The sequence below is a fragment of the Maniola hyperantus genome, chromosome 26 (assembly GCF_902806685.2).
Source record: "Maniola hyperantus chromosome 26, iAphHyp1.2, whole genome shotgun sequence".
NCBI classification, from domain to species: Eukaryota; Metazoa; Arthropoda; class Insecta; order Lepidoptera; family Nymphalidae; genus Maniola; species Maniola hyperantus.
In genome coordinates, this window is record NC_048561.1 from 6,862,475 (window position 1) to 6,882,626 (window position 20,152).

Below are 20,152 nucleotides of genomic sequence, written 5' to 3' on the forward strand. Positions count from 1 at the left end.
TGTCAAAAATGCCGCTAAAATAAAAAGCGAAACACCAAAGTGTGCACCAAATACACGCATTAAAATTATATATCAGAAAAGTGAAAAATTTAGAATAAATTAAAGATTTTTGCAGCAAAATATAGAAACGAAAGGGTAAGAACCTAGTTTTTTGTTATGATTAAACAGTTATAGACAACCCTACATACCTTGGTTTAAACTGCCCGATATTCTTATACCCTGTAATTGTATATCATAGTTCTAGCTTCTTCGTTTGAAAAGCACCATCTCTAACCACATTGTGGGTAAAAATATAGGTTTACGGATCTTTAAAGACGTAAATACATGTTTTCAGCAGCCTACCATGTAGTGCAATAGTTACATTACTAATGTATTGCATACTTACATATTGTAACATTGTTTTTTACAAAAGAGCTTTGTTTCCTGCCGGCTTTTCTCAGTTGAAGCTGTTTCCCAAATCTGTGGTAGTCTTGACATCCCCCTTCCCATCCCACCCACCTCCACCATGTGCATGACTGCCGAACCAAAAATTCATCATCATCATCAACCCACCCGGCTCACTACAGAGCACTGGTCTCCTCTCAGAGTGAGAAGGGTTTTGCCGATAGTCTACCACACTGACCTTTGAGAACATTATAGAGAACTCTCAGGCATGCAGGTTTCCTCACAATGTTTCCCTTCACCGTTAAAGCAAGTGATATTTAATTATTTAAAACGCACATAACTCTGAAAAGTTACAGGTGGCTGGGATCGAACCACCGACTTCCGATTAGAAGGCGGTACTTCCTAACTGCTAGGCTATCACAACTTTTTTTGGACCAAAGATTAAAATCCGTTAATTTATTTCAGATCATCAAAATGAAATCATCAACCCGATACTACGTACACCTCATCACAGCGGTGACACTCTACTTTGCTGTCTCAAAATTAATTTTTGATAGAGTTAACAAATCATCCCAAATCGTCGTTGATGAACTGTTCCATATACCTCAAGGCGTATCCTTCTGCGAAGGAAACTTCAGCTACTGGGATCCTAAGATAACGACTTTACCAGGCCTACATCTCACTTCCGCCATCGTCGGATATTACTTCCCTTGCAGCACATACAATTTGCGTTTCGTTAACTTAGTCGGGTCTTGCTTCAATCTTGTGCTATTTGTGTCAATATTAACTTTCATATACGGTAGTTATAACGAAAGACAAATCAAAATTGTATTACAAGCGTTGAGTTTAACGATACTTCCTCCTTTGTATTTTTTTTCACATGTCTATTACACGGACACTTTATCTTTACTATTTTTGTTAGCATTTTCACGATTATGCATCGGACATAAAGGCAAATGGCTAATTTTGCTCGTTGGAAACTTAAGTGTTCTTATGAGACAGACAAATATAGTATGGGTTGCGATGGTTTTAGGACACAAGTTACTGGATATCCTTATACGGAGTTCACGAGTCTATGGCAATCGTTATTTGAGTAGAACAGTAATGAGTCATCGAAGTATAATTGCTAATGATATAGATTCATCTAAATTGAAAAGATACTACACGATCTCGGACGTTATCGTTGCCTTACAATTTCATTTATCAACATGTTTCAGAGTGCCATTTAAATTCATATCGTTATCAGATTTATACGTTCTAATACAACAGTTGAGTGTGTTAGTTTCCTTCGCTATATTTCTTTACGTGAATGGCTCAATCGTGATTGGTGATAAGAAGGCTCATGAAGCAACGATACATATACCTCAATTGTTGTATTTCTTATTATTCTACGGTGTATTTGGGTTGCCATACGTATTAGCAAAGTTCACATCGACAATCAAAATGATTTTTAAAAATAAATTTAACGCTTTGCTCCTAAGTATCATATTTGGGATTGTTGTTCACTTTGATACTATAGTCCACCCGTATTTGCTAGCTGATAATCGTCATTATACATTTTATATATGGAATAGATGGTTCGGTAAATACGATTATGCAATGTATGCAACGGTACCTGCATATATTTTCTTACTGTTCAGTCTATATGATAATTTGAAAGATCAGAATTGCATATCTTTTCTACTACCGTACTGTATCTGTCTGTTTTTCGCTTTGGCGTTACAGAAATTGGTGGAAATAAGATATTTTCTTGTGCCATACATTATTTTAAGACTAAGGTTTGTGAGGCCGTCTTTCAAAGTGGTTTTGTTAGAGTTTTTGTGGTACATAGCAATTAATGCAGTAACATTTTATATATTTTTCACCAAGGAAATAGTGTGGGACGATTTTGAGGAAGTACAGAGAATAATTTGGTAACCATTTTCATTTCTTCGTTTATTAGAACACTAGCTTATGCCCGCGTCTTCGTCCGCGTGGACTACACAAATTTCGAACCTCTATTTTACCCCCTTAGGGGTTGAATTTTCAAAAATTCTTTCTTAGTGGATGTCTACGTCATAATAGCTATCTGCATGCCAAATTTCCGCCAGATCCGTCCAGTAGTTTGAGCTGTGCGTTGAGTCAGTCAGTCAGTCAATCACCTTTTCCTTTTATATATTTAGATTAGAATTTATTAAAATACTTTTTTTAGGATGTAGATTAGTAACCAAAGAGGGTATACAAGGTGTTAGATAATGTCTGTAAAAATGACTTGACTGCAAGGGCATTCCATATTCAAATAGTGCGGATTAGAAACGAGGAAGCAAATCTCTTCATATGAGTTTGATTGGTTAGTATTATTAATCAATCAAACGTAATGAAATTTTGTCTGTGGTTTACCAGATTTCTGTGAAAATGTGTTGTTAAGTCACAGCACAAATTAACATACAAATTTTTGAGCTCATGCATATTACGCGACAGGTCGAGATGGCTATCGGGGTATGAGGCGAGGGACGCCCCTGCAAGTCATCCGCACCGGGATAGCGCGGGAGTGTGCGCCCTTCCCCCGCCTCATACCCCGATTGCCACCTCGACCTGTCGCGCATTATAGGTAATGTGATAATAGGATAGACAGGTACTTTTGGCGAGTGTGTGACATTTGATAAGTAAGTATAGTTCGCGACAGGCCGACATGGCAATCGGGGTAAGAGGCGGGACGGCGACGCCCCGCACGTTTACCTGTCACAAACTATTATAATATATTATGTAATGTGATGCATTTATAATTAAGTAGTAGACATTTAATTGTATGAAAATAAATTTAATATTGATCGTAGATTATATTTTTGCATTAAATAAATATCTAATTAATTTGTGTAATCTAAGATATTTTCCCTAGATTAGTTTAGTATACTTATTAATATTTTTTTTCAATTTTTTTGTTGGCTCCAGTCAATATTTTTGGAAGAAAACACCTATTGTTTATTGTTTTGTTTGTATTTCGTGACTGTCACAAGTTTTTTGGAAAAGATTTAATAAATGCTTTTGTGGCAAAAACTTTTTGGCTTTTTTTTTTGGGTAAACCCAAGATTAAAATTTAAAAAAAAATAGTAACCAAACGTAATCTCTTCAGCTTGAAGGTATACGATGAATCTAATTGGGTAGGTATTTGACTAAATCCGAAATAAATTATTTCTCAGTGATTATTAAATAGAGGGTCTTCCAAAATACCTAAAATCCACGACCTTTGTTAGTTTTAAATGTTATAACCATTTTAATTATTATCGATTAAACTAAAAAAGTACGTCATTATGATGTGACGTCACATTCCAGTATTTCATAGAATATCGCATACTAAGTGCGCGTTTTGACGTTCAATAAAAGTTACTGATTTGATTACCGTATTCTAGGGGTTTATAGGATGTGTAAGGCAATAGTCCGACCGCCGACGATGAACGAGAAACGACTAGAACTAGAAACTTAAACGAGTTGGCGATCAGCGGGAAGCGAGTGTGTAGTTTCGATAGTTTTGTCGCCGGGCTATAAGCGAGTGTGCAAGTGCGACGAGCGATCATTCGCCCGCGGTCGCTCCAGTCCTGTGCAAACCGGCGCGCACGTTACACGTGTTCAAGCGAGCGAGCATCGCTGAGCTAGTTTATTTTTAAAAGCTCGTCGCTCAGCAACATACTAGTAAAGCGAGTCGTCGCCGGCAGTGTGAACAGTCAGAGAGCAACTTTTGATATATGCATCTCTTTCGTTTACACGGAATGTAAATGTACATGCACAATAAATGTATTGTGCGCTTCTTGAGAGAGAAAATCGCCGATAGTTAGTCGTTTTCTCGCCGGCGGTCGGACCACTACCTAAATCTCCTACTAAAATAAAACTACGTAAATTGTATTCAAATAATTGCATTTATTCTTACTATCAGTACGTACATATTGATGGTCACATTTTAATGATAATAAATTACTTAGATTGTTTATAAAATATATACCTATAGTTTGGAAAAAGAACCGTAAAAAAAGAACAATTCATTCCAATTTAAACAGGATTAAAAACAATGTTTAAAACACCAAGCTGGTTTAATATTTTGTTTAACAATATCAACTCCGAATAAAAGTAAAAACTTAGCATAAACAATAAATTTATTTACATTTCGATGAGCATAAAATCGGCTGATCAAAAAATCTGCAAGAATAAGATAAAAATAAAATAACCGATTTAAAATCTTTTGATATACGTAGCATGTATTTTTTTAACAATTATATATAATAAATTCAGTAATGTGCTAAATAAGTACATTATTATTTTAGTGATCATCTATTTTTTTTATTTTAAAAATACAAATTTTGTTTAATCTAGACTAGATAACTAGGTCTTACGTACTCTATATTACATACTCTAAATGGAACATCATTTTATTTTGATAATTTATTATGAATTTAGATAAAATATAAATACCAACATGTCTAAAAATAAAAATATATGTACATGTCAGATGTGGTATAATTTTTAAGCGTAAAAATGACGTAATAGAACAAGTTACAACACAAAACACAACCATTGTACCAAATAAAACAAGGATAAAATATAAAATAATATAAAAAAATATATAATATTACAAAAAAAGGCTATTTAAGTAAGTACCTACAACAAATAGCTGTATCAAATAATCATTATATAAAAGTGCAAAACTGTACTTATTTACATTTACACTAAAACGACTATGTTTACGGTAAGTAACTAAAATATCACATGTAATGGAATGTAACTCACTTACATCTTTTTGTCACTAAACTTCACTTGAAAACTTGATTTTTGCATCATTTTTAAAATACTTTATGGTCAATACAAAATAGTCAGTGTTTGCCATATCTATAATTCAATAATTTAGCTTCTCGATATTTTTTTTTCTAAGAATTTAAATGTGTAACTTAGTTAACTGGAAAAACATTTTCTGCATAATTTCTTACATTTTTTATGATAAAATTAAAAAACATAGTGTTTACACCATTTCTTACATTTTTCAATGATATATCCAACATAATTTAAAATTTGTTATACCTACTTATGATTTGATTTAAATAACTGCTAACTAGATCATTCTCGATTCACATCTTTCACAAATTACAAAAAAAATAAAAAAACATCAACATTTTATCACGATATCACAAATTAAAATAACATCAAATCCATTTTTCCTCTTTCTTTGCGCCACTGACCAATGGCGTGGAAACAAATAAAATTCAAAAATAGGTCAGTTCAAAAATCACATCATTCGCGGTCGGTCAGTTAGGTAATCAAAAAATGTATCACAGTAAAAATAACGTTAAGTCTATATTTTGTCCTTTTCTTTCTGCCATTGAGCAATGACGTGGAATTGAAATATATCTAAAATTGAAAAACCTATAAAAATCGGTTGATAAAAAATCTCACTTAATTATTAATAGTTACAAAAAAAAACTATCACAAATTAAAATAACATTAAATCCATTTGTCCTCTTCCTTTGCGCCGTTGTTCAATAACATGGAAATTATTATTTACAAACCTTTAAAAAATCGCACTTAATTATTTTAATAGTTACAAAAATATCGATCACCAATTAAAATAACATTAAATCCATTTATGCTTTTCCTTTGCGCTATTCAGCAATGACGTGGAAGTATATAAAAAAAAACTCTTTAAAAAATCGGTCGTAAAAAAATCACAATTAATAGTTACAAAAAAAAAACTATCACCAATTAAAATAACATTAAATCCATTTGTTCTTTTCCTTTGCGCTATTCAGCAATGACGTGGAAGTATATAAAAAAACTCTTTAAAAAATCGGTCGTAAAAAAATCACAATTAATAGTTACAAAAAAAAAACTATCACCAATTAAAATAACATTAAATCCATTTGTTCTTTTCCTTTGCGCTCTTCAGCAATGACGTGGAAGTATATAAAAAAAACTCTTTAAAAAATCGGTCGTAAAAAAATCACAATTAATAGTTACAAAAAAAAAACTATCACCAATTAAAATAACATTAAATCCATTTGTCCTCTTTCTTAGCACCATTGAGCAATGGCGTCGATTCTTCCTTCGCGTCCTTGATCGGGCTGATGTCCGGTTTGCCGTTCAAGTACTTGGCGAGGCTCGCCCGGGACACTATGTACGGAACCCCGGACAGGTCCGACGTCAGGGCGTTGTAGTGCTGCCGGTAACAGAACAACGACACCGAGAGACCTAAGATGGACCCCACCAGGACATCTGTAAAGAAATTATGATTTTTCTCAAAGTCAATTTTTAAATATTATTACATCAAGAAACTTTTGTGTCTATAGGACATTTTTGCAAAGGATGTTTTGCGATATTTGCAAAGAATGTAAGGATATTTTCGCAAAGAATAATGACCCTTATGAATATTATTACTAAGAATAGGTATACATAGATATATTATTTGGAGAAAAATTAATAACATTCTGATAAGTAGGGCTGTTTTCGCACAGAATATCAGAACATTATTGCAAAGGATTGAAATAAAAGAATACTTTATAAAGAAACTGAGGATACAATTGCAAAGAATATTAGGAAATTTCTGCAAAAAATAAAAACATTATTGAAAAAAATATTATGACATAATTGCGAAGAGTATTAAGATATTTTCACAAAGAATATTATACATTTTAAAATAGATTAAGACATTCCTTCAATGACAATAAGGACGATTTTACCAAGAAGAACAGGACATTAGAAAACCACTAATTCGAACATACCTTGCCAATGATGGTGGTAGTCACAGGTCCTGGACAACGCTATACACGCGGCAGCCACCAGCGGCGCCAGCGTGGACAGCACCCTGACTCCAGAGCCTCGCCGCCTGGCCACCGTGCCCAGGCGCCCGCACACCCAGGCAGACGCTATGCCCAGCGAACAGAATGATACTGGAAGAGAAATAATGCAGGAACTAGTAGTCACAACCAAAGTCAATTTTTATTTTATTTTATTCAGATACAAGTTAGCCCTTGACTGCAATCTCACCTGGTGGTAAGTGATGATGCAGTCTAAGATGATAGCGGGCTAACCTGGAAGGGGTATGGAAGTTTTTTATTAAACCCATACCCCTTTGGTTTCTACACGGCATCGTATCGGAACGCTAAATCGCTTGGCGGCACGGCTTTGCCGGTAGGGTGGTAACTAGCCACGGCCGAAGCCTCCCACCAGACCAGACCAGACCAGAAATTTAGAAATTATAAAATTCCAAACCCCTGCCAAGAATCTAAATAGAAATAAAATATTATTTACTAAATAGGGGTATGAAATTTGTATATAATATGGGTAGTGATACTAGGTGGACGGACGACATCAGACGTGTCGCAGGGAGCCGCTGGATTCAGGCGGCGCAAGACCGTGGCGTGTGGAAGTCGCTACAAGAGACCTATGTCCTACACGCACAACAGACGGAAACAATAAGTGCGGAAACCAGCCCAGAGAGAAGAAGAGGCCTATGTCCAGCAGTGGACGTCTATTGGTTGATGATGATGATACATACTGCTGCTATGGCCGCTGGGGAAGGACTTCCTCCCCTCTATAATATCCCCAGGGTCCCCGGTACACTGCAGGTCTGGTGTTTCAATCCCGTCCGGGAAACATCGGTAGAAGAAATCCGGTCTAGGCCTACCTGAGGAAAGAAATACATTTTGATTCATGTGGGGTTTGAACCGGCAAACTTTCGGATTTCAGTCCGGTCCTTTAACCGTTCAACTATCGAGGCTCTGAGTATCTTCAGATACGGAACCGTCGATGTGCGAGCCTGGCTCGCACTTGGCCGGTTTTTTTGTGATGTAATCACTAATTTACGGTTTTCGGATTTATTCCTTTATTTGTGATTGTGCTATAAGACCTACCTACCTGCCTAATTTCATGAGGCCGATGTACATTACTTTCTGCAGCATACTGTAGGTATGTATTTTTATTAATCCAGTGGGATTTCTTTGATTTTCCGGAATTAAAAGTAGCCTTCTCTTATGTATGTCTCAACATTATAGAGAACTCTCAGGCATGCAGGTTTCCTCACGATGTTTTCCTTCACCATTAAAGAAAACGATATTTAATTGCTTAATAATAGCATAATATTAGTATAATTAGCTTACCTACTATTAATTTGACTGAGTCCGTTAGTATGCCAGTGATGCCAAGAGACAACGACCATGCCAGTAGAAACTGAAAAAAAGAAGTCAACATAATATTATTCACAGCACCTTTTTTTTTTTAAGTAAGCGTAAAGCTTGTGCTAGGAATAGGTACGACAAAAGTGCAACGGGCGGGGTTTGAACCGTCGACCTTTCGGTTTTCAGTCCACTACTTTACCCGTTGACCTATTGAGGCTCAATAGACATAGAACCTTGATAGGTAAATGAACCGGAGTAAGCGACATAGCTCAAGGGTTGCGAAGCTGAACTGCCAATGACACATAGTTGGAAAATTCGATGGACGTTGGGATCCCAAGGTGCTAGAATGGCGACCTCGCACCGCAAAGCACAGTTTTGGAACAAGCAAAAAAGCTTATTTTAAAAAGAGCGGTTAATTCAAAATAAAGAAGTTTATTACTCTAGGTATAGTTAAAAATCTGGAGAGTGACAAAGTATACTTTTTATCCCAGAAAACCAAAGACTTTACATTGGTTTTTAAAACCTAAATCTACTAATGGACGAAGGTGTGAGCATCAGCTAGTTCTCTATAGATATAGTTACCTCCAGTGCATCATTGCAGTCATTACAAATAGCCCATGCTATGATTGTGAGCACACAGGGCACGGATACCACTATTGCCCATAACATACTACCAGGGACATAGGACTCGTGGCGAGGGTATTTGCAGTCATTCTCAAGTTCTGATGGCTGGATGACTCGTATGAAGGGAGTCATTGATTCCATGTAACTGGAAATATTATAAAAAAAATAATCTCCTATAAAGTCTCAAGGAATGTTAAGCCATATGTACTGGACTGGCAAATCCATACTAATCCACACTAATATTTAAATAAATAAAAGGCAAAGGTGACTGACTCATCTATCAATGCACAGCTCAAACTGCTGGATGGATCGGGCTGAAATTTGGCGTGCAGATAGCTTTTATGACGTAGGCATCCGCTTAGAAAGGATTTAGAAAATTCAATCCCTAAGAGGGTGAAATAGGGGTTTGAAATTTGTGTAGTCCACAAGTAATATACAAACTTTATTTTCAAAACACAATAATAAAAACTACATTATGAATGATGATGTGTATATTACATATGAAGCTCTATATATTCATGAAATTACATACGTTTCAATTGCTAATTATCAGTGGAAATTACTCATTATCATAGATAACGAAAAAAAAAATTCTGCATTACGAATAAGCCCAAAAATACGTATATACCGAGCCTTCTTTACTTATATATGAGAAATATAGCTTCATATTAAACTTTCCACACAATTACGCATGGTTTACGAATATATTTCATTCAATAATTGTGAAATTTATCAGAAATTATAACAAATATTTACGTGTAGCCACGTATAGCATATGGTTATAAATTACCAGAAAACGGAGAGTAGAACGATCCTTAAGAGGATTTCCACAAATAAATTTAAACTAGCTGAACGTATTAGATGCATTATTAACACTTTTATTATTTAGATTACTGTGAAATAAATATTCTCGTTTGCGATCACTTCAAAACATTGTGCGAATCCAAATGCAGTTTCATGGTTTCATGGTTTCAGTTTATTGCATTTTGCAGTGTTGCAAGTTTATAGTGCGAATTGCCCATCAACATTTATGAAAAAAGCAAAATAATATACACGCTGTAGTGACTGTTGCTCAAAAATAAAATGATGGATTTTAGCAATCAGCCAACCAGCCATTTAAACTAGAATCCAACAAAATAATTCATGAACTGATTTTATATTCAATTATTGTATTCATTTTTTTTAATAATTGTTGTGTTAAAACTACCTGATGCATCCATGAGGTGTTATAAACCCCAAGAGAAATATTTGATAAAATCCCAGCGCGTAAGCCATTTTTGTGCCCGTATTGCATACAACACACAGTTGTGATCTGGATACACAGACAAACATACACTTTCCTATATTTTATGATTATCGAGTAAGTTGTATTTTTAATCACTATCTCATACAAAATCATTAAAAATTAACGATAAATTCAATTACAAATAATGTCGTCAAAATGTTTAATATTGGGAAAGCTTTCTAAACTGGCAATACTAAAGTTGTTGGCAAATTTTGACATAAGAAGCGTTTTGTTTTTGCTTTAGTGGAGACGTGTTTTGTGAAGTCGTAATACTATTGTCATAAATTCATATTATGCACATTTCATACATTTTGCATCCGATATCGTGTCGTATATTTTTTATTCAGAACAAGCATCTTTTAATTTGTAAACCTATACCTACTTTTTTCAAGATTACGTAAATACTTTTTAATAGTGGTGTTGTTGGTAGGTAACTAAACTTCTTTTTGGTTAAAATTCTAACCCAGAGGGGCCCGTTATTGCAAAATCCATACCTACTAATAATTATTTTACAAAATTGGGAAAGTGTCTGTCTATTCACAGCCCATCATCTGTTTAACTGATTTTGACGAACTTGCATTCTGGACAGAATGTTTAAGTTAATTGTCGGTGAATCTGATTTTTCAAAAAAAAAACCCTCACGCTAACAAAGTCGTGGGCATCATTAGATAAATTTGTATTAGTAATACCTACTATTAAAATATGTATTGGTAGTTTTAGATTGAAATGAAACCAGATGAATAATTAACAATAATTTATTTCTAACTTAAAGTAAACGCAGACTGCAGTTGATATATATAGTTATTTTCACATTGTTTCTTACCAATAATTTACAAAAAAATCACAGAAAAAAGTTTTCCAAGGACGTGTCGAGACTGCCAGACTAAATGCAACCAGTCTAGCTGTGGCAATCAATTCACCCACCATTTTAAATATGGTATGATTTGGTTTAATTGGGTACAAAAAAAATTTATTATTATATAGAAAAAGTAAAGTCAAAACATTTATAAAATGGTAACAGATATCCCAAATACTCTTCTAGGTATATCTAAAGCTAAATGTTTTGTAAGGCCTTTTACATTATCTTACGATAGCACTTAACCTAAAAAAATGAATAAATAAATAGATTCCAAATCAGTACAAAAATTGCATTGTTTCCATTTGATTTCTCCCACATTTTTACACTAACATGCTATTTAAGTACATTAAGCTATCGATATAGGTACATTATGACTGATAGGTACTTTTAAAAATATAGGCTGCTATAGATAGTATTTATCACAAAAGATGGAGTAACAAAATGTTCTTAAATTCAGTGTTAGCAATTAATGATTTCATATTGTTTTTTTTTAATTATATTTTTTGTATTTTGGATCTCAACTTTTACCTTTCAAAATATCTTACTTAACAAAAACTTATTCACATAACTTCTTCAAAAGAAAATGCTTAAACACATTGCGAAGACAACGAGTTCCATTTTTAAAAGTAAATAATATTATTATTATAAAAAAATATTAAGTATAAGAAAATAATTGTAAAACTATAACAAAATAGCTTTTTAAAAAATATACTAAATCTTTGTAACTATTATAAATGGTCTCATTTATAATGTGGCTTTGCAGTATAACATAAAATTGTCGAAGCTTCATAACAAATCACGACTGTCTTACGATTAATCGTGACGATCTCGTTGTTTGTATGATGGTAGTAAACATCCTAAGAATATAGACTGAAGGACATAACAGACAGAACGAAGAATGAAGGCGTTACAATTATAGTTATTATACATGTCTTACACCCGGCTTTACTTACGTGTTTAGTCGCCGTTAGGCCGACTAGTTTTTAACCTTTCCGGGGGTTGTGCGAGCAGCGGCGCGCACGGCACGCAGTCTCAACCGCGACGCGTGCGCGAACTCAGTCCCTGTGAAAAAGGACCCCGGAAGGGTTCGAAACTAGTGGTGTAAGACATGTATAATGGAAATCACTCAAAATAGTTTAAACGCTAAAATTATAGTTATTTCCAAGATAAAGTTTGGGGAAGGCAATCATTTGGAGAATTAAATTAAGAAATCTACTAATCGTTATAGTGCTGATTACACTCGCAAAATATTACTGCAAAACACTGTATGTAAAGACCTATAAGCTAAAAGGGTTATCTTATAAAAATAATGTATTTATCTTCTCTTGAAATACATAATATATTTTTGAACCCAAAAAGACCTATTTTTATGAGATTTACTCAAGATTCTACGTTGTGCATATAAATATAATACTTAAAATCTATATTATAACATATAAATAAAGTATAAGAAATATTAAAGCATAAAAATAGCTGTCTTAAAACAAGAAAGGCATAATATATTAGCTGTGTTCATAATATAAAAATAATATTACATAGTTAGCTATATTTTTATGAAGTTATATTATGCTGCTATTTATTATATTATACTATTTATTATATTATACTATATAATATTTACTTATAAAATACGTACATCACAAGTGCGCTTAGTTTTATACATAAAAAAGCATATGAAATATACTTAATGAAATAATTTAACTAAATTGACAGGTTTTAAAATATTGCTGTCCTTAGCTTTAGTTTAGTTAGTTCGTTTGTTTCTTTTTGCGTACAGAGAGAAGCAAACGAACACGACTAATAACTAACTTCCATAACTTCTATTTGACCTGTTAATTTCCTGACACCATATATTATTATAAACCCATAGATGTGTACCCTATAACACTAAATTATCTGCCATCATATTATCAACCGATCCGATACAATATGATATTCCGATATCGAGTATGCGTTCGATAACGATATCGTATCAGACAAATGTAAACATGCTTTGAAAGACAGTTCAAAATAATAGAGGTATCTGTAAAGGCCAACAACCAACGGAGTGGAGTCATCTTTTTGATAACAACTTTAACTATATATTGTGGCTAATTCCTTTGTACACAATCTCTAAACTAAACTAAAATATCACGTCTAAATCTATTGCTATCCCTTTCATAATGTTGCTTGCGGAAAAGGAAAGCACTAGATTTAGACCTGTTAATTTAGTTTAGTTTAGAGATTGTGTACTAGAGAATCGGCCCCATTTTCAATTTTTTATCAATCCTTACAGCCGCACTCAGTCGCTTAATCGTTACTTAAGTTTAGTTAAAACGAGACAGGGCTATATCTCTCACGCTCTCACATAAATCTGTCTCGTTTTAACTCAATCTTAAGTAACGATTAACGACTCTGAGTACCGCGGTTAGATTTTATGTTCGGCAGTGTTTCCCAAAGTGTACGGTTGCAACCCGGTACTAAGCCTTAAGGTGACGCTGGATGCACGTCCGAACTGCTCGGCCCACGTGGGTAACCTGTATGCTATTTCACCTAACATTGTGATAGAAAGAAATAGACTCAGTGATGAGCAGTGTAGCGAGTGCATGCGCTCACACTAGCGTCCGGATATATTGATGATGGCACACAGATAGTTGGACAGATGTCACCGATGAATTTTTGTAAATATATGATTTATGAAGGAACTACTTATTTCAATTATTATTGTATAAGATTTTATGGAAGAGCGGGGTCGCCTGCCACGAGTACTCGTAGCAATACTAAAACAGTTACTGGGATGGTCCCAATTACTACGCACTATGTGAAATTGTTTTACCTACTGAAATAAATATTTTTGAATTTTTTTTTGAATGATAATGATTACCTACTTATCTTTTGATGAATACTATAAAATCTCACTTACATACATACCTATTAGGTAACTACTGCCTCAGCGTGTATAAACAACTCGTATATATTATAGAAATCCATACTTCTATGAAGTGTCTGTCTGTAATTTCGAAATAACTACCGCAAGCTCATAATATTGTTATTTGAACTGTACCATAACAGCTGAATCAAACGTTTTTAAAAACTGTCTGTCTGTCTGTTTGAACGGGCTAATCTTCGGAACGGCAGAACCTATTTTGACGGGACTTTTACAGACAAGTAGAGGATTAACAATGGATACTTTTTTAACCGACTTTTAAAAAAGGAGTTGTGTTTTTCTACCTATGTACACAGAAATCTCCGAGATTTCTGAACCGATTTGCGTATTTTTTTTAATTGATAAAGAAACTTTGCAACATTGTCCTATATAAAATGTCATTTTATATAGGACACACAGGATTTCAACTCCTCAATCCTGATGCTGCAGGGGACATGACCACCAAAACTTATGGGATTTTGAAACTGTCGGTTATAAATTGATATTGGAGGTAGGTACCTATATCTACCAAGTAAAGACTTTATCATTGAACTCGAAGACCCACTTCTCGACCCTGATGCTGTACCTAAGGAATTGCATTGCTAAATCGTGGTGATCCCACGGAATTTTAAATGAATCATCGCCCACGCCCGTTCGGTACCCTCATTCCGCACATTGTTTTGATTAGTCAGTCCACCAATCACAACAAAGCATTCTCCCCTGTCCCCCGCTAACATTTTACGATTTTGTTTTCATGTAAAACCTTGTATATGCGTACTCTAGGAGTTGAATTCTCTGTGCTGGCGGATTACCTATTAGGAACACATGATTACACATTCGTTTGTCTGTGAAAATAACTTTTGTTGCCTACACTTATCTATTAGTAGCGACTAAAAACTATATATACTATCTACTTGTGTATACAAAAGTCAAAATAAATTCCACTTTGATCTCAAAAATGAAAATTTTATTTTTATAAGTAGGAAGTAGGTACAATTCAATTTCCCTCTAAAAGCCCACTACACACATAAACACAATATGTATCATTTTCTGTTTCAACAGTCACATTAGATGTATCATTCGACGCAGAACTATTGAAGCTCTCCATTTCATTTCTGGAATTAATAAACATACAATCAACATAATTATATTGTGAGTATTATCTATATAGAATGTATGCAAAAAACATAGCATAACAACTTACAAGTATGGTATGGTAGACCTTTCAATATTTAGTACAGAATTGAATGTTGCAGCATCTCTTGAGTCACTAAAATACAACATAATTCAGCATTGACAAATCTGACAACAAATAGTAAATCTCTATATTATATAAAAATGAATCGCTGAATGTGTTGCTGATCGCAAATCTCGAGAACAGCTGCACCGATTTCTCTAATTCTTTTTGATAATATTCCTTGAAGTACGGGGATGGTTCTTATGGAGAGAATTTTTTTAAAAAAGTCCTGAAAAAGAATCGACTGTAGGCGGTGCGAAGTTCGTCGGGGCAGCTAGTAACATAATAATTATATTATCCTAATCCTAATCTAAATATATAAAAGAAAAAGGTGACTGACTGACTGACTGACTGATCTATCAACGCACAGCTCAAAATACTGGACGGATCGTGCTGAAATTTGGCATGCAGATAGCTATTATGACGCAGGCATCCACTAAGAAGGGATTTTTGAAAATTCAACTCTGGAGGGGGTGAAATAGGGGTTCGAAATTTTGTGTAGCCCACGCGGACGAAGTCGCGAGCATAAGCTAGTCTATAATATAAAAATGAATCACTAAATGTCATCGCAAATCTCGAGAACAGCTGAACCGATTTCGCTAATTCTTTTTTTAAATTAGGTATTCCTTGAAGTACGAGGATGGTTCTTACCGAGAGAAAAATTTAAAAAATTTGAATCGACTGTTAGGCCGTAGGCGGAACGAAGTTCGCCAGGGCAGCTAGTGGAATTATACTTAAATGTGAAAGTGTAGATGTTTGGATGTTTGTTACTCAATCACGCAAAAAAGGCTGAACGGATTTGAATGAAATTTAGAATTCTTAACTGGATTAACACATAGGCTACTTTTTATCCCGGAAAATCAAAGAGTTCCCGCGGGATTTTGAAAAATGTGAAATCCACGCGGACGAAGTCGCGGGCATTAGCTAGTATCTAAATAATATCAACTTACAAACACAGTGTCAAATTTTCAGAAGCTGGCTCTAAATGGTACGGTGTGATAGCATCATAATCTAATTCAATTCGATTTTTTGCTTTGTCGTTTCCTTGTCAAAGAAAATCCTGTGATCCACTAAAATAGAAGTATAATATATAAGTATTTATTAAAAATAAATAAATGTCATCATCAAATTCACCATCCTGGAGAACCTTGAAAACGACACTCGCGTCTATTTTTTATAAAAAGTGCTGGCCCGCCATCTTAGATTAAAAAATTAATGTCATTATCAAAACCAGCATCCTGGAAACCCTGAAAACGACACCCATTTCTATTTTTTGTGAAAAGTGCATGTCTGCTATTTTGGATTTGAAAATAAATGTCATTATCAAATTCAGCATCCCTGAAAAGTACATATTCAGTCAAATAAAATTCCCGTCGAGTCACATTGTTACTCACGTCGGGTGTGACTCACGGGAATAACCCCGAAAAAGTAATGGCATTATCATCACAAGATAATATTATGGTTTGGAAAGATTCTGATGAATTTTAATAGATCTCCTCTTTGCAAGGGATTTGCTTTTGCGAGTCTAAACCGTTTCTTTTTCCTCTTCCGCCAATCCATTTTTGTTTCTGTTACATGAAAACTCAAGTATATAATTAAATTGTCTAAGCACACAATATGACCTACATACTTATATTTGTAACTAGATGATACACGCGACTTCGTCCGCGAGGATATAGTGGTTTTTTAATCCCACGAGAACTCTTTCAAAAGCGATCACTATTTCAAATTTCAGCCAAATCCGTCTTGTACTTTTTGCGTGAAAGGGTAACAAACCTATACACACACACACGCAGATACAAAATTTCGCCTTTATAATATGAGTGTGATTTGACAACCCTGACTTTCGGAATTCGGATAAGTCCAAATTATATTTTATTACTAGTTGATGCCCGCAACTTCGTCCGCGTGGAATTAGGTTTTTAAAAATCCCGTGGGAACTCTTTGATTTTCCGGGATAAAAAGTAGCCTATGTGTTAATTTAGGGTATACCCTAAATTAACACTTTTATCTATCTCCATTCCCAATTTCATCCAAAACCGTTCAGCCGTTTTTGTGTGATTGAGTAACAAACATCCAAACATCCACACACACACATCACTACACCTATTATAAATGTGAAAGTGTGTTTGTTTGTTGGTTCGTTGGTTTGTCCTTCAATCACGTCGCAACAGAGCAACGGATCGAAGTGATTTTTTGCATGGGTATGGTTGACCTGGAGAGTGACATAGGCTACTTTTTATCCCGGAAAATCAAAGAGTTTCCACGGGATTTTTAAAAATCTAATTCCACGCGTACGAAGTCGCGGGCATCACCTCATCATCATCATGATCAACCCATCGCCGGCTCACTACAGAGCAGGGGTCTCCTCTCAGAGTGAGAAGGGTTTTGGCCATAGTCTACCACGCTGGCCATGTGCGGATTGGTAGAATTCACACACCTTTGAGAACATTATGGAGAACTCGGCATGCAGGTTTCCTCACGATGTTTTCCTTTACCGTTAAAGCAAGTGATATTTAATTAATTAAAACGCGTATAACTCCGAAAAGTTAGAGGTGCGTGCCCGGGATCGAACCCCCCGACCTCCGTTTAGAAGGCGGACGTCCTAACCACTAGGCTATCATAGCTTCACCTAGTTTATAATATTAGTAGGATATATGTAAACTACTACCACCAGCTGTCGATACGATGCATTCTAAAATAAATCGACCGACCGACCGACAGACCGACCGGCCAAGTACGAGTCAGACTCGCGCCCCGAGGTTTCCGTACTACAATAGTAAAATGTTTATCTCTAAATCTCTGTTTAGAGATAAGCATTTACAATGTAACTTAATTTATTACTACTATGTAACTAGAATTTCGGTACATATAAAAATGAATCGCTAAATGTGTTGCTGATCGCAAATCTCGAGAACAGCTGAACCGATTTCGCCAATTCTTTTTTTATAATATTCCTTGAAGTACGAATATGGTTCTTACGGAGAGAAAATTTTTAAAAAATTCCTGAAAAAGAATCGACTGTTAGGCGGTACGAAGTTCGCCGGGGCAGCTAGTGAAAAATAAAAATAAATAAATAGGTAAATAGTATTTTTTGACATTTTGCATGATAAATCAAAAACTATTTAGTATGCACTAGATGATGCCCGCAACTTCGTCCGCGTGGATTTAGGTTTTTTAAAAATCCCGTGGGAACTTTGATTTTCCGGGATCAAAAGTCAAAGTCAAATGATTTGTTCAAAATAGGTAATAAATTACTCTTTTCGATTGTCAGTTGTTGGATTTGTAAAATATAGTGGTGATAATTATTTCGCAAACGCTACGAGGGTTCCAAACGTGCCCAAGACTGAGAAGAGCCCACAGCTAACTCAGCCGGGTATTCTTTTTATTATCACCACTTTACAAAATCATAAATTAAACTTATTAGAACTATCACAAAGCCGAGCAACTCATTCCCAAGCTTGCTTATCATTTAAATAATCCTTTACAATGTAATAGGATTTTTTAATTAGTTTACGTTTTATGAAAACTTTGAACTTATGACAGTCAGTTTGAACTTATGACAGTCACTTTTTTTTAAATTTATTTATGTTTTTATATACGTACAATAAATTTTCAAAAATATATTGATTATGCACTGTCATAATTTTAACTTCTCTATATTTAGTTCTCAGCGACTCTCGTGGTTCCATACTATATATGGCTCGAACAGCCCTTTTCTGCAGCACAAAAATAGAATTTATATCAGCAGCATTACCCCATAATAATTCCGTGGTGCCACCTGAATCAGGGTTTCTACTGAAAACCAGTATGTTTTTGTACTTGTGCAAGACAATATGCATTTATGCTGAGTAGGGACCTTTTTTTTTGGGTTGTGCCACACATGACATACTTTATTCCGGCGCTTCTTCTACTTGAGGTTTTTTGACTTTATTACTCAAGTATAAGAGGCGCTGGGATAACCTAACCAGTTGGTAACTGGTAATGTGTGGTACAGCTTTAAAAAATAAACGTTTTTTCTTTTCTTTCTTTTTCTTTTCTAATAATATGCCATATGACATAATGCTGTGAAAGTAACTAAAATATACTAGTCTCGCCGTTTCTATGTCTGTCAACTGGCGAATCTTTTTTACCGCATATGCAGCAGAACTGTCTGTTCGATAAGTTATTTAAATGTGAGCCCCATTGAAGTTTCGCATCTAACGTTATTTCCAGAAAAATAGCGGTATCCACTAAATCTTATTTATCATAAAAGTAGCCTATGTCCTTCCCCGGGATGCAAGCTATTTTTGTACCAAATTTCATCAAAATTGGTTAAATGGATGAGCTGTGAAAAGCTAGCAGACAAACAGACGGACAGATAGACAGATACACTTTCGCATTTATAATATTAGTATGGATAAAAATAAATAATATCGGTTTTTGATGTACAAGTAATGTCCTTTTATATGATATCACACTTGGTTTACTAATCTTACTTGAAAGTTGAAAATACTAACTATTCGTTAATGAACACATTTTTATTTATTTTTTGTGATGTAACCACAAATTCATTGTTTTCAGATTTTTCCCCTTACGTGTGTTATAAGATCTACCTACCTGCCAAATTTTATCATTCTAGGTCAGTGGGAAGTACCCTACAGGTTTCTTGACAGACACACTGACAGACTGACAGATAGACAGACAGACAGACAACAAACTGATCCTATAAGGGTTCCCTTTT

General features: G+C 34.7%; 2 protein-coding genes across 2 annotated transcripts; one reads left to right on the forward strand and one right to left on the reverse strand.

Annotated features, from left to right (window-relative positions):
• Alg10 (alpha-1,2-glucosyltransferase Alg10) lies at nt 1-3,414 on the forward strand. The gene is made up of 2 exons (XM_069507772.1): nt 1-135; nt 850-3,414. Exon 2 carries the CDS (start codon nt 859-861, stop codon nt 2,299-2,301), a length of 1,443 nt encoding a protein of 480 aa, XP_069363873.1. The 5' UTR covers nt 1-135; nt 850-858; the 3' UTR covers nt 2,302-3,414.
• An 844-nt stretch (nt 3,415-4,258) lies between these two features.
• Nucleotides 4,259-10,094, reverse strand: LOC117994505 (phospholipid phosphatase 5). The gene is made up of 6 exons (XM_034982432.2): nt 9,934-10,094; nt 9,102-9,288; nt 8,502-8,571; nt 7,901-8,029; nt 7,125-7,292; nt 4,259-6,618 (listed from the first exon to the last, which is right to left on the reverse strand). Exons 1-6 carry the CDS (start codon nt 10,008-10,010, stop codon nt 6,395-6,397), a joined length of 855 nt encoding a protein of 284 aa, XP_034838323.1. The 5' UTR covers nt 10,011-10,094; the 3' UTR covers nt 4,259-6,394.
• Between the last annotated feature and the right edge of the window lie 10,058 nt (nt 10,095-20,152).